We start from the raw sequence: 16,947 nt of genomic DNA, 5'->3' as shown, positions 1-16,947 counted from the left end.
CTTGGATGAGAAATTCTCCAGGAGATCGGAGATCACGTGACCTTAAAGCCCTATAAAAGTCAGCGGGACGAGGAACTCCTTCTCCAGTCCTGTGGGGTCTGCACCGTGTCCAGTGGAGTTTGTCCAGCACTCACGTTTCTTCCCATTGTTCCTGAGGGAAGTAAAACAATACTCAATATACGGAGTGAGGTGTGAGGTGTGAGGTTGTCCTCAGGCAATGGAGTAAATGCCCTTTGATTTACAGAGGAATCGCTGGAATAGTAGTCTGGAAGTTTCATTTCTATAACAGAACTGTATTTGAATTTCTCTTTTTCGCACAAAGCCAAAACAAAAGCAAACAAAGAATCAAACGAACAAACTCACACCCAACAACGTTGCTTCGGGTATCATCCTGTCATCCTCCATTTCTCATGGGGCACTTCCTTTGTGAACACTCCCAGTAGGAATGCAGAATTCAGCCCTGTGACTCTTTAAAATTGTTTTTTGGTAATTTGAGTTCTTTCATGAAACGTTCAATCTACTTTTAGTTTTTTCAATTTTTCTTGTTTTATGGGCCCCCTACCCTCTAAATAATAGAGATCTCTCTCCCTGCTTCCTGGTTTATCTTGTGAGCCAGAAACAAAGATACTGAAGAATGGGAAATTTCAGTATACTTAGAAACTATGGAAAAGTAGGGGATGGCATTTAGACTAATGTCAAATTTATTTGACCTTATTGAAAGGGGAGTGAGCTAGAACCCATGAAGTGTAGGGGACGAAGAAAAAAGAAATTAGGGAGTTCGATAGGTACATGTATATATACAAAGATAGATAGAGAGGTAAGACATCCATAACCACATACCTATTATATACACATACAAAGATGATGGCTATTATTACATGGATATTTTAAAATCTGTTATTTTACAGCAATTCTCCCCTGCCTGCCCCTCCCCCCCCCCATTTTACAGCCAAGGTCGTGCTCCTACGGGGTGCAAAGGCACTGAGCCCAAAGAGGAGTCTCTGCCTCCCGAAGCATGGGGAATTGAAATGAAAATTTACATGTGAGGACTTCCACGGGGGAAACTGCCCCTTCTGCCTAGGCATTATAATCCATTCTTCATGACGCCCGGATCCACGGGTTGGGAAGGATAGGAAGCCTTGTGTATATAGCCTGTCTTTTCCTCTAGAAATAGTACCACATCTGACGCTGTGTTCCACTCCCGGAGTTTCTTGAGTTGAATTTGGGTGAGCATGCAAGATTGTGATGGGAGAGATCCTTTATATTTCAAGGGAATTCTGAAACAGAGAGGGATTAAGGTACATCTTTCTGCAGGCGATGTAGTTCACGAAGATGGCCGAGCAACTGGACAACGTGACATTGACATCACCACTGGGATTCATGATCAATCGCACACCCACATAAAAGATGAAAAACATGAAAGAGTTCGAATACCCAGCCACGAAGCTTCTACCAGTCTAGTGGAGGAGGAATAGAACTCATCTCTTCTCACAGGGGAAAGCCTGTTTTTCAGAAGTGGCCATACGCTCTTTGAGGTTCCAATGCCTGTACGAAAAATATTACATGAAGGAATCCTGTCATTGTATTATGACCCCACCCCCACCCCTCCTTTTCCTTCCCAATTCTATTGCATTCTCTGCTCTCTGTGGAGAGTAGGTGTGGCGCGGACCTCGGTGATGTTGCTGTTTGCAGCAATATACGGAAAGAAGGGGGGCCCTAGGAAATACACCCCAAGGAATGTTTATTAAATAGTAAATATTACTACATTCTGTATACTTTTCCATATTACGTTCTGTGTGCTTTTCCAAGATAAACCTTGTGGACTTCAGAAGAAAAAAAAATTAAGTTGCTCTTTCCGAAAATAAATATAGTGCTAAAAATATGTCCGCAGAAGGCCGAAATGCTTGAAAACACTACATCACAAGTTGCAGTCGCATCCTTTGATGTAAGGATGTAGGGGGGTGTGGCCAAAAAGGTGAGAGATAAAATTCCCAGGGTGAGAAAGACTCAGGGAGATCACTTGACCTTAAAGCCTTTAGAAGTCAGGGGAGTTTTCCAGCACCTGCCTTTTTTAGAACCCAATAAGCGGTGGGAGAATCAGCTGAATTTCAGGTTGGATTCCTATACATTTGCTGTTCACCTTATCCCCTCAATTTATTTCCTGACCTGTGTAGGGTAGGGGGAACGGCCTACTGGATGTCTATACATGTTTGTATAGTCTCACGTAGGCGTACTATTAAAATAGAAGAATGGCTTCACACAACAGTCTACCTTTACCTCTCTCTTCCATACACACGCTCCACCCATAATTCAGACATACCAGCTTGTCGGTGTCCAGGCATCTTTCCCGGGACACTAGACGTGGTTGCCAAATCTTGACTCTTGGCGATCAGTTGTGCGGTGTACATGGCAGAGCTGCGATCACTTCAAGGTGCTACCTCTTTTCAAGTCTTTGGGAGGAAATCCCTGACCTGTGCCCAAGCTGGGTGATCATGCAGTGCTTCCACTCTTCATTTGGTTGCAAAAGTCGACCGATTGTTTTGCATTTTCGGTACCTTCCTCCCCTGTTCCAGAGCAACATCCGCTCCACACCCACCCACCCACGCACACGCACACACACACACACACACACACACACACAGACAGCACTCTTCTCACCCCGTGAGCACACTTCCCCCCCAATGAAACTTTCTCTCTAGGTTTTTTTCGGGTTTTTTCTTAAAACAAACACTAAAATGTCTGTGGGGCCCTTTAACCTTACTAGTTAGCACAGTGGGCTGGGGTGGGCTGGGGGTAGGTTGCGGTGGGGTGAGGGGGTGGTGGTACTGAGATTGCTTTTCTAGATCCCCGCTCCACACAAGCCTACCCTGCCCCATTATCAACATCTCCCACTCCCATCCCCACTGGCTGAACCCACATGGCCACATCCGTAGCCAAAACCATTCTGCACCCTTTGCCTTCAAGTTGCGGACCATTTTAGCCCACTCTCTAATCAAGAGAGTCCTTTTCTCTGTGGCAGAGAGAGGTTCACACACCTGGGGCGGGCCGGTGGAAGGAGCGGTGAAGCTCCGCCTCTTCCCCTCTCAATCCCCGCCCACACCTCCAGCGAAGCTATTTAAAGCCTCACCCAGCGGGTCTCTGTGCACAGCGCCTCAGAGGAGGACAGATCCGTTGGTCTGAACTTCTGCGCGTGCCCGGTGCTGACAGCGTCCTGCGACCTGGAAGCCCATTCCCAAGACAGAAGGACCGAACGCTTTGGTACCTGAAATCTCTGTCTGTCTCCTTTGTTCATATCTGCGTCTCTGTGGAGGACGCATTCTCTCCCCACAAGACACCCCTCACCCCCACCCCCACACACACACACCCCACCACCCCGTCCCCCATTCCTGTTTTCAGAGGAGGGGACAGGGTGTCCTAAAAGCAGCAGGTTTCTTCACCATGTCTGCATCTGAGGAGACAGGGCCCATGTCCTTCTCGACCCCTGAGGGATCCCCCAGCCTTGACAGCCCAAACGATGGTCTGGACTCCTCCAGCCTCTCAGGCTCAGGAAGGGACTCCTCACTTGGGACTCTCCAGGTGGAATTTCCATCCTTTCCCAGGGCGACCACCCCAGCTTCACCTCTACCTCTACCGCACGACTTCGACTTCCCGTTCCCCCCTAAAGAGCACAGGGGACAGTCACGAGACTCCATGGACTCGACACCAACTTCTTCCCTCGTGGTTTCCTCACTGTCACCCGGCTTCTCAATAATGTACCACATGTTCGTACCGTCATCGCCTAGTCCTTCATGCCCAGCCCTCAGGGATTCCCCACCGGCCCGAAGCTACTCGCCTCCCACCAACCCTCGGAGACCCCGGCGGGAAAAAGAGGCCAGCCCCCAGGGCAACACTGGTGCCTGCCACACCTCCCAGATCTCTTCGGCGGGGTCTCCCCTGGGCTCGCCCTCGGCCTTGAGCTACTCGTCTATCAGCATCTCTTCCGTGGGGTCTCCCCTGGGCTCTCAAGTGGCCCACGGCTGCTCGCTCAACACTCCTCCGAGACCCCAGCGGGAGACCGAAGCCAGCCCCCGGAGCCCCATTGGTGCCTGGCACACCTCCCCGATCTCTTCCGCGGGGTCTCCCGTAGGCTCGCCCTCTGCCCTGAGCTACTCGCCCATAAGCACCTCGTACGCGGGGTGGTCCCTGGGCTCGCCCTCGGCCCTAAGTTACTCGCCCATCAGCATCTCTTCTGCGGGGTCTCCCCTGGGCTCACCCTCGGCCCTGAGCTACTCGCCCATCAGTGTCTCTTCCGCGGGGTCTACCCTGGGTTCACACGTGGGCCCCGGTTGCTCGCCCAACACGCCTCCGAGACCATGGCGGGAGACCGAAGCCAGCCACCAGGGCCCCACTGCTGCCTGGCACACATCCCCGATCTCTTCCGCAGGGTCTCCCCTGGGCTCGCCCTCGGACCTGAGCTACTCGCCCATCAGCATCTCTTCCGTGAGGTCTCCCCTGGGCTCGCCCTCGGCCCTGAGCTACTCGCCCATCAGTGTCTCTTCCGCGGGGTCTACCCTGGGTTCACACGTGGGCCCCGGTTGCTCGCCCAACACCCCTCCGAGACCATGGCGGGAGACCGAAGCCAGCCCCCGGGGCCCCACTGCTGCCTGGCACACCTCCCCGATCTCTTCCGCGGCGACTCCCCTGGGCTCGGCCTCGGCCCTTAGCTACTCACCCATCAGCATCTCTTGCGCGGAGTCTCCACTGGCTTCCCCCGTGGCCCCCGGCTCCTCGCCCCAGTGGGGGACTGAATCGAGCCCCCGGGGCACCACTAATCCCTGGCAGACCTCCCCCATCTCTTCCACTGGGTCTCCCCTGGGCTCACCCACAGGCCCATGGGACTCTCTCGTGGCCCCCCGCTCCTCTCCCACCACCCCCAAATTTCTGCCCGAGTTGGCACGTCCCAGACCGGAAAGCCCTGTCAGCTCACAGACCTCAGAGCTTTACTCCCCTTCGTTTCCCCTTTATCCAGCAGTGGCTCCCGGATATTTTCGAGGGTTCCCATACTCACCTGGTTTCACACTGGGATACACCCATGGCCTCACTGACACTCTCCCTTGTGGTTTCTTGACCCCAGGCGTGGGCAAAAGGCCGAGCCCACAGGAGCCTGGGTCTTGCCTGTTTCTCCACGGCGGCAGTCACTGTCACACACCTCCCCGTGGAAGAGACCTTCGTGCATCCCGAGGGCACACACACCCTTGCCCTTCACCTTGCTATTGTCACCCACTGGCTCTCAAGAGAGAACGGTCTCAAGGCCGTCCTCAGCACCCTTGCGCTTATCGGCGGGACCCTCTCACACTCCCACTCCCAGGGCCATACGGCCAGCACCCCCAGCCTGCTGGTGTCCTTGTGGGCGACACTGCAGACAGCGGTGACCCCATCCCCCACCCCGCCACCCCACACGGCCACCGGCATGGGCTCATTTCCTGGCTAGAATCATCTCCTGGCTTCTAGGGGACCTCGTAGGGGTGGGGGGTGTGGTGTGAGCAGAGAAGACAGGACGATACTTTTTTTTGCATCACCCTCTCCGCTGCCCCCCCACAACCTAGCCCGCCCATCCTTCACATGGTCTCTCATTACCCTTTCCAAACAGCATGAAGCTGCTCAGAGGAACCCTGTCTGTCCGAGTGGGCAGCCTGCCCAGGGGGCCATCTTGCCGCCTGCACCGCCAGACACACTTCTGGCCGCAGCAGCCAACCTCAAGTGAAGAGATATCTCCCCAGCTGGATCAACAGCCCCAGCACTCAACCCTTCCAGGCTCCTCAAGCCTCCTGGATGAACTCTTGTCAGACGCAGACATTCTGGACACGGCAGGCCCTTTTCCGAATTTGGACACAGAGGAAGAGGAACTTGCCGCAAACCTGGAAACCCCCTCAGTGAGGAAGAATTCCAGGCCTTGCTCGACATGCTGCCAGGCTCCCCAGTGCCACAGGCTTAGGGGGAGGTAGGAAGACCTTCCCCTGAGCCCCGTTCAAGCCTCCTTTCCTGGGAGGCAGAGCCACGGGCGAGAGAAAGGAGAAGGAACAAGCAACGCTCATGATAGTGTCTGGCAGGGCGACCAAGGCAAGAAGACTGTCGACCGCAACTGCGTTGTGTCTACGAGCAATGCCATGCTCCACACGGACTGTCAGGAAGCATGGGCACCAGGAGCGACACCACCTCTGAAGCCTCAAGGAATTCTAGCCTTCCAATGACAACGAGGAGGACCCAAGGCTGAACTGGATTTCCCCGTTGTATGTGACATTCCATTGATCCAATCAATAAATCTTGGCACTCAGTTCAAGTTCTTCATTGTGCTTTGGTCGCTTTGTATTCTCCCGCATTTCCTCAGGGAGGTGAAATCCCTCCCTTGGCCTGGGACAGCATGGGAAGGTGGTCCAGACGCCCCTGTCTAGTCCCGTAGCTTGTAGCCACAAACACACCCTAGTGGAATCAAGAAAACAGTCTCTCAGTGACAACCTTCACTTGGTTTCTGGGTGCATGGTGTGGAAGGGTTCCTCAACGGCCTCGTCCTTGCACACAAGGACAGAACTATGCAAACACTTTCATTGACAGAGTTCATAGTAACAACTGTGCCCGGGTTATTATGCAGGCAAACAATATCTCTCTGTCCCTCCCTCTCTCTCATTGTCTGTCTACGGCCACACACTACACGCGCACACCTCTCAAAACATAAGCCGTGTTACAACTAAAGCGATGCACAAAGGAACTGAAAAACCAAATGCCTGTGGCATCTTCACGTCGTGGAAGGTGATCTCTGCCACTGCTTCTTTCAAAAATATTTTCCAACACATGTGCCTCGTACACTCTGTGTTGAGTGATTCTCGATTGGCTCAATCCGTGCTCCCAATGTCCAGCATGGGTGTGTCAGCAGCACGAAGTAGGAAAATAATCTGAGAGTTGCCACTTGAATGTGTATACACTGATGTATCTGAGTCTCTAGCTACAACTGCATCCGGGTCTCTAGCTCTATAGTGTGTATATCTCTGCAGACACATCTAGTCCTCAGCTCCCTCCCAGTCACTCCTCTGTCTTAGGCTCCCCTTTCTCCAGAGCTCTAGAGCAATATACAGCCCTTTCTCTCTGTCTCTCTCTCTCTGTCTCTCTCCCTCTCTGTCTCTCTCTTCCTCTCTCTCTCTCTCTCCTTCTTTCCCTTGGGCAGAAAGGAAACGTCAGTTTCAAGGGCCATACAGGTGGCATAGGGCTTCTGGGAAAACAATCTGGCCACGGTAGCGTCAGGACAAGTATGACTGGAGATGCGGTAAGAGACAGCTTATGGAAAAGATGGTGCTTTCAAGAGGGCGGGAGGAACACTGGGTCACAGTGTGCCGGGAAACACTGAGATCCTTGTGGGTGGCAGGACTTGCACAGACGCTAGCTAGAGCTAGGAGCTGTGGCTTTACCATCTTGGGGGTTCAATGCTGGCTGCTCCAGCGAAAACTCAGAGCCCAGGGACGGGCAGCGGAACGTCCACAGGGAGGCCACTGGTGGACTGTGCATAAACACACCTGCGGGCTCTCAGGATGTCCTGGCTGCCATGCTGATCAAAGCTTCTACTCTCCCAAGCAACCTTACCCCACCTGGATTGTCCAGGAGGGAGCCGGTCCAATTCTGGAAGCCCGTGCCTTCTGGGAGGAGCCAGCAAATCCCATGTTTCCGTGATTATCTCAGCCAAAACTTCCACCTTCTCGGGAAAAACCACCCTGATCCAACAAGATGGTCACCCCCCTCCCCCTCTGATCTCTGGCACTTGAGGACAAGGGACGAGGACCTGCACCTCCTCAGGACATACTCCTGGGCCTCCTGAGACTTGCAGACTCCTACTAGCTCCGGTGGCATCCGTCCACGGGGACCACCCGACAACCGCCCTTAGTGGGTGGATGCAGAAAATCAAACACACAGATCACACAAACACACACGCCCCAGCCATATTTTCACGAATTAGTGGTGTAATTACTCCAATTCCCCACTGTTTCTAAATAAGCTCACTGTCCTCATGTTAATCCACGTGGTGGCAGAAGAACACATTAGAGATGGTTCTGTGTTTCTGTGTGGTTGTTTTGTTTGTTTGCTTCTAAGTTTTCAATTCTCTGCAGCGCAAACGCCCCGAAAATGTTGGGATGGTTGTATTTGGAATCCAAAGCATTCCTTTCAAACCAAGCTGTGTCATCATCCATCATATAACTTGCTTCATATCCCTCTCCTTCTTCCTCCTCTTCTTCTTCTTCCTCCTCCTCCTCCTCCTCTTCTTCTTCCTCTCTTCTTCTTCTTCCAGATGCCAGTTGACCAGTGAAAGTGAACCCGACTTCGTCTTGTGGACGCCAAGGACAAGCACTGAAATTAAGTTCCTTGGCTTGTGAAACCTACACGTGTGGCCTGCCCCTTTCTCTGGTCTCTCCATGGCATGTGAGCAAGGGGGTGGGTTTCAGGGTACCTCTGAAAAAGTCCCGAACTGTTGAGGACCATGGGTAGACCCTAGATAAGCAGTCAAGCTTAGTGTGTGAATTATCGGGAACTCAAACCCCAGCCAAGGAAATGCTTTAAGAGTGGGAGGCAATGACGTCCTGGTGGTGATGAACGAAGTGGGAAACGTACTCGAGGAAAGCTAGGCTCCAGGTTCTCTCTCCATTTTGGAAAGTACAGTGACACAGCTAAGCGTGAGGGACTCAGAGTTGGGGAATTCCACGGAGAGCAAAACTATGTGTGGAATGTGAAAAGGTGTGAAAACGAGAGAGCACTGGACCCCAAGCATTCTGGGAAAGGATGACGAGGGCGGCAGCTTCAAAGGGACCTGGGAGCCTCCGAACAGGCCTTCCATTCCAACGCCCACTTGCCTCACGGGATTCCTTCCAGGTTCTCAATTTGCAAGGAAGGGTTCCCCACCATCTGCGGCTATTTACATAAATAGGGGCGGGGCATCCTCATCCATTATAAATCCTGAGCTTCTCAGCACTGAGCAGTTGGCCAGCAGCTTCCATGCCATCCGTGTGGGTCTCCCACCATGGATTCGTCGAGCTCGTCCGGCACATACAGCACCTCCACAGGTACGTTGCCCTCAGCATCTGGGCTCTGGGGTTGGGTCCTCCAAATACACTCATGCACCTCCCCACCCCAAGGGTTGATCACCACGAAGGTTGAAGTTTCCCAATGACCACTAATTGGCACGGACAGATATGCTGGGACATGTTTCTGGAATCAGTTGGGCAAAAGGATGCACCTTGGTTTGGGCAATTCACGTACATATTTCTGGTTTGATGGTTCGTTTGTTTTCCTTCTTGAAATCGACATGGAAGTAGGTAGGCCTGTTGCCTGGCAATGGCTTCTCTACCAAAAATCCCAGCCTGTGGTTGCACTGAACGGAACACGAGTGTTTGAAAACGTTCCCAACTAAACTGACACTCTTTTCCAGTTGACCGTGTTTGGGATTTTGAGTTGGTTTCCCATGTTCTATTCTTGCTGTTGTTACGGATTTGCTCTCTTTGGTTTCGTGTTCCATTTGAACTGGTTAACTTCCATGGTGTCCATGGAAAGAATCCACATCCAGTATGTATTAAGAATAGAAGAAAAAGAGAGTTTTTCTTTGAGCACAACTGAAAGCTAGAGCCTGGGAAACAGAGATTCCAGGAGCACTCGAACTGTCTCTCATTGGACTCCAAGGTAGCCAGTGCAGGAGCCTCTGGAAAGGCAAAATCCGCAGTGTGACACGTTCGTTCCTTGAGTGCTTTCCAAAGATTTTCCTTGGAGCTGGCAGGAAGGAAGGGCGCTTTTAAAGGAAGTCCCCGTTGGGGGTCCGAAACCCTTGCCTTGCCTTGTCTCCTTCCAGCGCGAGACCTGGAGACGACCCTACGTCACCAGCTGCCAGCTGCTAGAGCGGGTGGCCCTTGCAGAAGGGTTGGTGTTGTCCTAGAGTTGGAGAGAGTTCAGGAAACTCAAATCTCAAGGATGTGCAGGACGTGCCTGAAACCACACCCACCCTGGCCATCACACCCGGCTCCCGCCTTAGAAGGCAGGAAACAAACACCCATCTATTCCCTTGCCACCAGAAAGACGCAACCTCAAATAGGACAGGGATGGGGGCAGCCCTTCAAGGCTGCCCAACTGAAAGAATAGCACACACACAGGGCGAGTCAGCAAGACCTTGGTGCCTGGAAAGGGAAACTCATCTTCCGAAGAATACTGGGCTGTTGTGGGTGTGTGGGTGGGTGGGCGCCATCAGACGGGGCCCCACGTTGGTCCTTATCTCAAAAAATTGGGTCTTCTTAACAATCTCCTAGTGAGTTCTGTGTTTGGGGTTGGCTTGTGTGTTTGTCTGGCTTCGTTTGGCTTTCGTCTCATTTCCTTTCAAATAGTGAAAGCGGATGTGCCCTGTGCGTATGACAGGCCAGAAGCCGGGCTCCTCTCGTTAGCATAGAGGTCAAGGTAAATCTGGTAGGAGCCATCAAGACTTTCTGAGGCCTCCACAGGTGGACAATCCTTCCACCCATTTTGGTCACGTTAGCCTGTTTTTCTAGGGCTTTCCCCTTCTGCTTGCATGGCGCCCTGTGGATCCTTGGCGAGTGGTGGGGGGATCCCCCTAGCCTTGACCCTCAGCTTAGCTTGAGCCCACAGAGTCCCACTCAGCGTGGCTTTCAGGGTGTGCCCACGGTTGTTCCAAATGCAGAGTCTTCCCCTGGCTTAGAGATTTTTCACGTGGCACAAAGACCAGCGCTGTGCCGGTACCATTGGTTTGCACCTCCATGGATTCGCCCCTGACACATTCCCCCTTTTCTCTCCCACAGGCCGACTCTCAAGACCATCTCGAAGGAGGAGGCTGGTTCTGAGGCTGAGTCAGAAGGACACCCTGCAAGCACTCTTTCAACAGAACCCCTACCCCGGGATAACGACCAGAGAACGGCTGGCACGAGAACTGGGCATTCCAGAAAGCAGAATTCAGGTACGTCCGAGTCTCTCGATCCATCCTCCCTCTCGGGGTCCATGTCCAGACGCAAGTCGCCCTATGCCAGCTGGAGTCCTTGCCCTTGGGGCTTCCTCTTCTGGGTGCTCCAGACAGCAGGGACTCGAATCTTGGCAAGGAAGGTGGCTCCCTTTGGAAAACGTGGCCAGACTGAGCTGTGTGGCGAGAGGTCCATTCAAATGGGTGGTCAAGAATAAAGGGCGAGGGGCCAAGGAAGCAGGAGGGCCTGGTGGTGCCAGGGAGGTGTTCCCTTGATGGCTGGCCTCCGAGGAACTAGCCGTGCTGAAGACTTCCCTCTCTGGGCAGGTTGGAGAGGAGTCACCAAAGGTAGGAACACCTCGCCTGCGACCTTACAAAGCGTCGCCAAAGACTGATTGGCTTTCCCTACGAACACGTTTTCTCAGGGCGTCACATTTTCCACACACCACCGTCAGAAACGTCTAAAAACATGCACACACACACGCACACAAGCACAGGTCCACACTGCACTTCGGCCTCGGGGAATGAGGTAGCATGCACACGGCTTCACTGTTGAAGACAAGGACACATATTCTGAAGATGGGGAGCGGGTACATAAGAGTCTCCTGACCTAAGAGTGATGGAGGCATGTAGTCCCTGAGAAGTGACTGTCAATGAGTAGTTCCCAGGCAGCATGGGAAGTGTGGTTTTCATGGGGGCACTTGCTAATGGATATGATTGCGTGTTATGAGACAGTACCGCCTGTGGGGACATAAGAGAGGCAGGGAACCATGAATCGGGCATGGACCGTGCCAAAGGGGAGGCAAAGAGAGCAAATGAGGGAAAGGAGATTGAGCCTGAGAGCCTGGGACAGAGACAGAGAGAGGGGAAGGCAGGCAGGCAGGCAGGTGGGCAGGCGGGCGGGTGGCAACAGAGACAGACGTCAACAGGTAGATGCGGAGAATCGTAGACGGAGACCAAAAGACCCAGAGAGAAACTGGTAGTTTTGATGAGGAGGGGTGGGGCGGGGGAGAGAGAGAGAGAGAGAGAGAGAGAGAGAGAGAGGTAGCTATCCAGCCCATTCTGACTGTGGGAAAGCAAGCATTGTCTCCTCCTGTGTCACAAGTCATTACTCTGGGCACCAGTAAGGTGACTCGAAGAGGAAGGATTATTTTCACGGACACAGATTGTGTATTCTGGAATCTGGTGCACTTCTTCAGAGGTGAAAGTGGGAGTCTACATTCTACCTGCCAGTGAGAGTTCAGTCCCTTTGACTCGTAACTATTTCCACTGGGGGCAGAGGGGCCATACTGGGTCTCCAGTAGTCGGCTTGTTGCTGGCTGGCTGGCTGGCTGGCGCGTTTGTGCGTTTGTTCTGTGGTGCATCCCTGCAATCGATCTTGGAAGTACGTGCATGAGCATTGAGTGACAAGGCTTTCTTTCTTTGTACCCAGGTTTGGTTTCAAAACCAACGAAGAAGACGCCTAAAGCAGAGCCGATTGCTGTCGGAGAATGCCTTCAAAGGAGGGCAGTCGCAGCCGCTGCGGCCGCCACCACCTCAGGCTTTGACTCGAGGTAAGTACCCAGCAATCCAAAGGCCTTTCCCCCGAGCATCCCCTTGAGACACAATCATCTCTGAACGTGGATGACCGTGGGAGGCCAGGAACGCTTCAGAGAGGAAACCATGATATCTTGGCTTCTTGCCCCATTCCTGTTCCACACAGGAGCATCATGGCCCTGTTGGAGGGTGGGGAGATGCATGGCCGGGAAGGCTTGGAATCTTCGGGTCCGGAACCTGCCCGGATGTGCAGAAATCCCTTCTTCCATCACATGGGGCATTTTCACGTAGCACTGAATAAGACGTATCGATGTATCGATCTTGATCTATGACATACCACTTCCTACATACCACACACTGCATCTGCCGTGAATGTGCTGCAATTGGCCTGAATGTCCTCTCTTCTCTGTGTGTTCTTCTTCAGAAAGCTTGGGAAGAGAGGCCAGGCGAAAGAGGACTTTCATCTCTCCTTCTCAAACAAGGGTCCTTGTGCAAGCCTTTGAGAGGGATCGATTTCCATCCATTGCTGCCAGGGAAGAATTGGCTCACCAGACAGGAATTCCCGAACCTCGAATCCAGGTAAGTTCTCCACCAGTGGGTGGGACTTGGCTTCTCCCACGAGGAAGGAGTGTTAAACCTTGTGACGTGTTGCTGCTGGATATAGGTAGGCTTGGCGAGGGGGGATTGGGAGGAGGTTCCCTTCATCCTACGAATACACTAAGGGGGCTGATCTGAAGGCATCCCTTTCCGGAAGAGGAGAGGGCAATGGAAGTCCTGGGCAGCCAGGGAGGGGCCTGAGGTTGTAGCCGGTCAATGACGGCTCTCCTCAAAGCCAGGGGTGGGGAGGGGTGGGGTGGGTCCTGTGCTGCCCTGACGTCCTCCCGCATTTTCAAGAGCCAAGGCGAAAGCTCTAGGTTAAATGGCCCTTAGATGAGGCCCACCAGTACTTGCCATGGACCTGACAGATTGGAGGGCAGGGCAGGGCAGGGCAGGGCAGGGCAGGGCGGGCCGGGGCGGGGCCGGCCGGGGATGGGGCGGCGGCAAGTAGATCTGGACTGTCGCGCTGCTAATGTTCCTGTCTCCCCATATGGTTCCCTAGATATGGTTCCAGAACCGAAGAGCTCGGCACCCAAAGCAGAGCGCTAGTGGGCCTGTGAATGCCCTGGCCGAAGGACCAGATGCCACATCAGCCGTGACTGCCCTGTCGGACCAAAGCCCCCCGCCCACTGTCCATAGCAGCTCTCATCGTTATCCTCCCTCTCATGCACCTGAGAGCACGCAGTCCTTTGCTGCGGCCACTCCTGTTTTCTCCCCCACCTTTCTTGTGCCAGGGGCTGCCTCTGGGTGCTGTGTGGGCCACCCGTTGATGTTCATCGTGGTCCAGCCCAGCCTGGCAGCACTTCAGGGATGCCAGTACCCGCAGCCTCTTCCGGTCACAGTTCCGTGGGGCGAAGGGACACATGCTGTCATCGCCAGTGGGCAGCCTGCCCAGGGGGACATCTTGCCGCCTGCACCCCCAGAGACACACTTCTGGCCGCAGCAGCCAACCTCAAGTGAAGAGACATCTCCCCAGCTGGAGCAACAGCCCCAGCACTCAGCCCTTCCAGGCTCCTCAAGCCTCCTGGATGAACTCTTGTCAGACGCGGACATTCTGGACAAGGCAGGCCCTTTTCCGAATGCGGACGCAGAGGAAGAGGAACTTGCCGCAACCCTGGAAGCCCCCCTCAGCGAGGAAGAATTCCAGGCCTTGCTCGACATGCTGCCAGGCTCCCCAGTGCCACAGGCTTAGGGGGAGGTAGGAAGACCTTCCCCCGAGCCCCGTTCAAGCCTCCTTTCCTGGGAGGCAGAGCCACGGGCGAGAGAAAGGAGAAGGAACAAGCAACGCTCATGATAGTGTCTGGCAGGGCGACCAAGGCAAGAAGACTGTCGACCGCAACTGCGTTGTGTCTACGAGCAATGCCATGCTCCACACGGACTGTCAGGAAGCATGGGCACCAGGAGGGACACCACCTCTGAAGCCTCAAGGAATTCTAGCCTTCCAATGACAACGAGGAGGACCCAAGGCTGAACTGGATTTCCCCGTTGTATGTGACATTCCATTGATCCAATCAATAAATCTTGGCACTCAGTTCAAGTTCTTCGTTGTGCTTTGGTCGCTTTGTATTCTCCCGCATTTCCTCGGGGAGGTGAAATCCCTCCCTTGGCCTGGGACAGCATGGGAAGGTGGTCCAGACGCCCCTGTCTAGTCCCGTAGCTTGTAGCCACAAACACACCCTAGTGGAATCAAGAAAACAGTCTCTCAGTGACAACCTTCACTTGGTTTCTGGGTGCATGGTGTGGAAGGGTTCCTAAGGGTATCGCCCTTTGCACACGAGGACAGAACTATGCAAACACTTTCATTGCCAGAGTTCATAGTAACAACTGTGCCCAGTTTATTATGCAGGCAAATAATCTCTCTCCGTCCCTCTCTCTCTCTCATTGTCTGTCTACGGCCACACACTACACGCGCACACCTCTCAAAAGATAAGCCGTGTTACAACTAAAGCGATGCACAAAGGAACTGAAAAACCAAATGCCTGTGGCATCGTAACGTCGTGGCAGGTGATCCCTTCCACTGCTTCTTTCAAAAATATTTTCCAACACATGTGCCTCGTACACTCTGTGTTGAGTGATTCTCGATTGGCTCAATCCGTGCTCCCCATGTCCAGCATGGGTGTGTCAGCGGCACGAAGTAGGAAAATAATCTGAGAGTTGCCACTTGAATGTGTGTACACCGATGTATCTGAGTCTCTAGCTACAACTGCATCCGGGTCTCTAGCTCTATAGTGTGTATATCTCTGCAGACACATCTAGTCCTCAGCTCCCTCCCAGTCACTCCTCTGTCTTAGGCTCCCCTTTCTCCAGAGCTCTAGAGCAATATACAGCCCTCTCTCTCTGTCTCTCTCTCTCTCTGTCTCTCTCCCTCTCTGTCTCTCTCTTCCTCTCTCTCTCTCTCTCTCCTTCTTTCCCTTGGGCAGAAAGGAAACGTCAGTTTCAAGGGCCATACAGGTGGCATAGGGCTTCTGGGCAAAGAATCTGGCCACGATAGCGTCAGGACAAGTATGACTGGAGATGCGGTAAGAGACAGCTTATGGAAAAGATGGTGCTTTCAAGAGGGCGGGAGGAACACTGGGTCACAGTGTGCCGGGAAACACTGAGATCCTTGTGGGTGGCAGGACTTGCACAGACGCTAGCTAGAGCTAGGAGCTGTGGCTTTACCATCTTGGGGGTTCAATGCTGGCTGCTCCAGTGAAATCTCGGAGCCCAGGGACGGGCAGCGGAACGTCCACAGGGAGGCCACTGGTGGACTGTGCATAAACACACCTGCGGGCTCTCAGGATGTCCTGGCTGCCATGCTGATCAAAGCTTCTACTCTTCCAAGCAAGCTTACCCCACCTGGATTGTCCAGGAGGGAGCCGGTCCAAGTCTGGAAGCCCGTGCCTTCTGGGAGGAGCCAGCAAATCCCATGTTTCCGTGATTATCTCAGCCAAAACTTCCACCTTCTCGGGAAAAACCACCCTGATCCAACAAGATGGTCACGACCCCCACTCTGATCTCTGGCACTTGAGGACAAGGGACCAGGACCTGCACCTCCTCAGGACATCCTCCTGGGCCTCCTGGGACTTGCAGACTCCTACTAGCCCCGGTGGCATCCGTCCACGGGGACCACCCGACAACCGCCCTTAGTGGGTGGGTGCAGAAAATCAAACACACAGATCACACAAACACACACGCCCCAGCCATATTTTCACGAATTAGTGGTGTAATTACTCCAATTCCCCACTGTTTCTAAATAAGCTCACTGTCCTCATGTTAATCCACGTGGTGGCAGAAGAACACATTAGAGATGGTTCTGTGTTTCTGTGTGGTTGTTTTGTTTGTTTGCTTCTAAGTTTTCAATTCTCTGCAGCGCAAACGCCCCGAAAATGTTGGGATGGTTGTATTTGGAATCCAAAGCATTCCTTTCAAACCAAGCTGTGTCATCATCCATCATATAACTTGCTTCATATCCCTCTCCTTCTTCCTCCTCTTCTTCTTCTTCCTCCTCCTCCTCCTCCTCTTCTTCTTCCTCTCTTCTTCTTCTTCCAGATGCCAGTTGACCAGTGAAAGTGAACCCGACTTCGTCTTGTGGACGCCAAGGACAAGCACTGAAATTAAGTTCCTTGGCTTGTGAAACCTACACGTGTGGCCTGCCCCTTTCTCTGGTCTCTCCATGGCATGTGAGCAAGGGGGTGGGTTTCAGGGTACCTCTGAAAAAGTCCCGAACTGTTGAGGACCATGGGTAGACCCTAGATAAGCAGTCAAGCTTAGTGTGTGAATTATCGGGAACTCAAACCCCAGCCAAGGAAATGCTTTAAGAGTGGGAGGCAATGACGTCCTGGTGGTGATGAACGAAGTGGGAA

General features: G+C 53.2%; 2 protein-coding genes across 2 annotated transcripts; both read left to right on the top strand.

Annotated features, from left to right (window-relative positions):
• The first annotated feature begins 3,438 nt into the window (after positions 1-3,438).
• LOC132364345 (DNA-directed RNA polymerase II subunit RPB1) lies at positions 3,439-5,743 on the top strand. The gene is made up of 3 exons (XM_059919962.1): positions 3,439-4,932; positions 5,114-5,407; positions 5,630-5,743. The coding sequence occupies exons 1-3, from the start codon at positions 3,439-3,441 to the stop codon at positions 5,741-5,743; spliced, it is 1,902 nt and encodes a 633-aa protein (XP_059775945.1).
• Positions 5,744-9,037: 3,294 nt separating this feature from the next.
• On the top strand, positions 9,038-14,294 carry LOC132364344 (double homeobox protein 4-like protein 4). The gene is made up of 5 exons (XM_059919961.1): positions 9,038-9,080; positions 10,815-10,969; positions 12,402-12,522; positions 12,930-13,084; positions 13,605-14,294. The coding sequence occupies exons 1-5, from the start codon at positions 9,038-9,040 to the stop codon at positions 14,292-14,294; spliced, it is 1,164 nt and encodes a 387-aa protein (XP_059775944.1).
• Positions 14,295-16,947: the final 2,653 nt, after the last annotated feature.

Source organism: Balaenoptera ricei, chromosome 4 (assembly GCF_028023285.1).
Source record: "Balaenoptera ricei isolate mBalRic1 chromosome 4, mBalRic1.hap2, whole genome shotgun sequence".
Classification (NCBI taxonomy): Eukaryota; Metazoa; Chordata; class Mammalia; order Artiodactyla; family Balaenopteridae; genus Balaenoptera; species Balaenoptera ricei.
The sequence above is the reverse complement of the archived record's forward strand: the minus strand, read 5'-3'. Positions and strand labels throughout refer to the sequence as shown.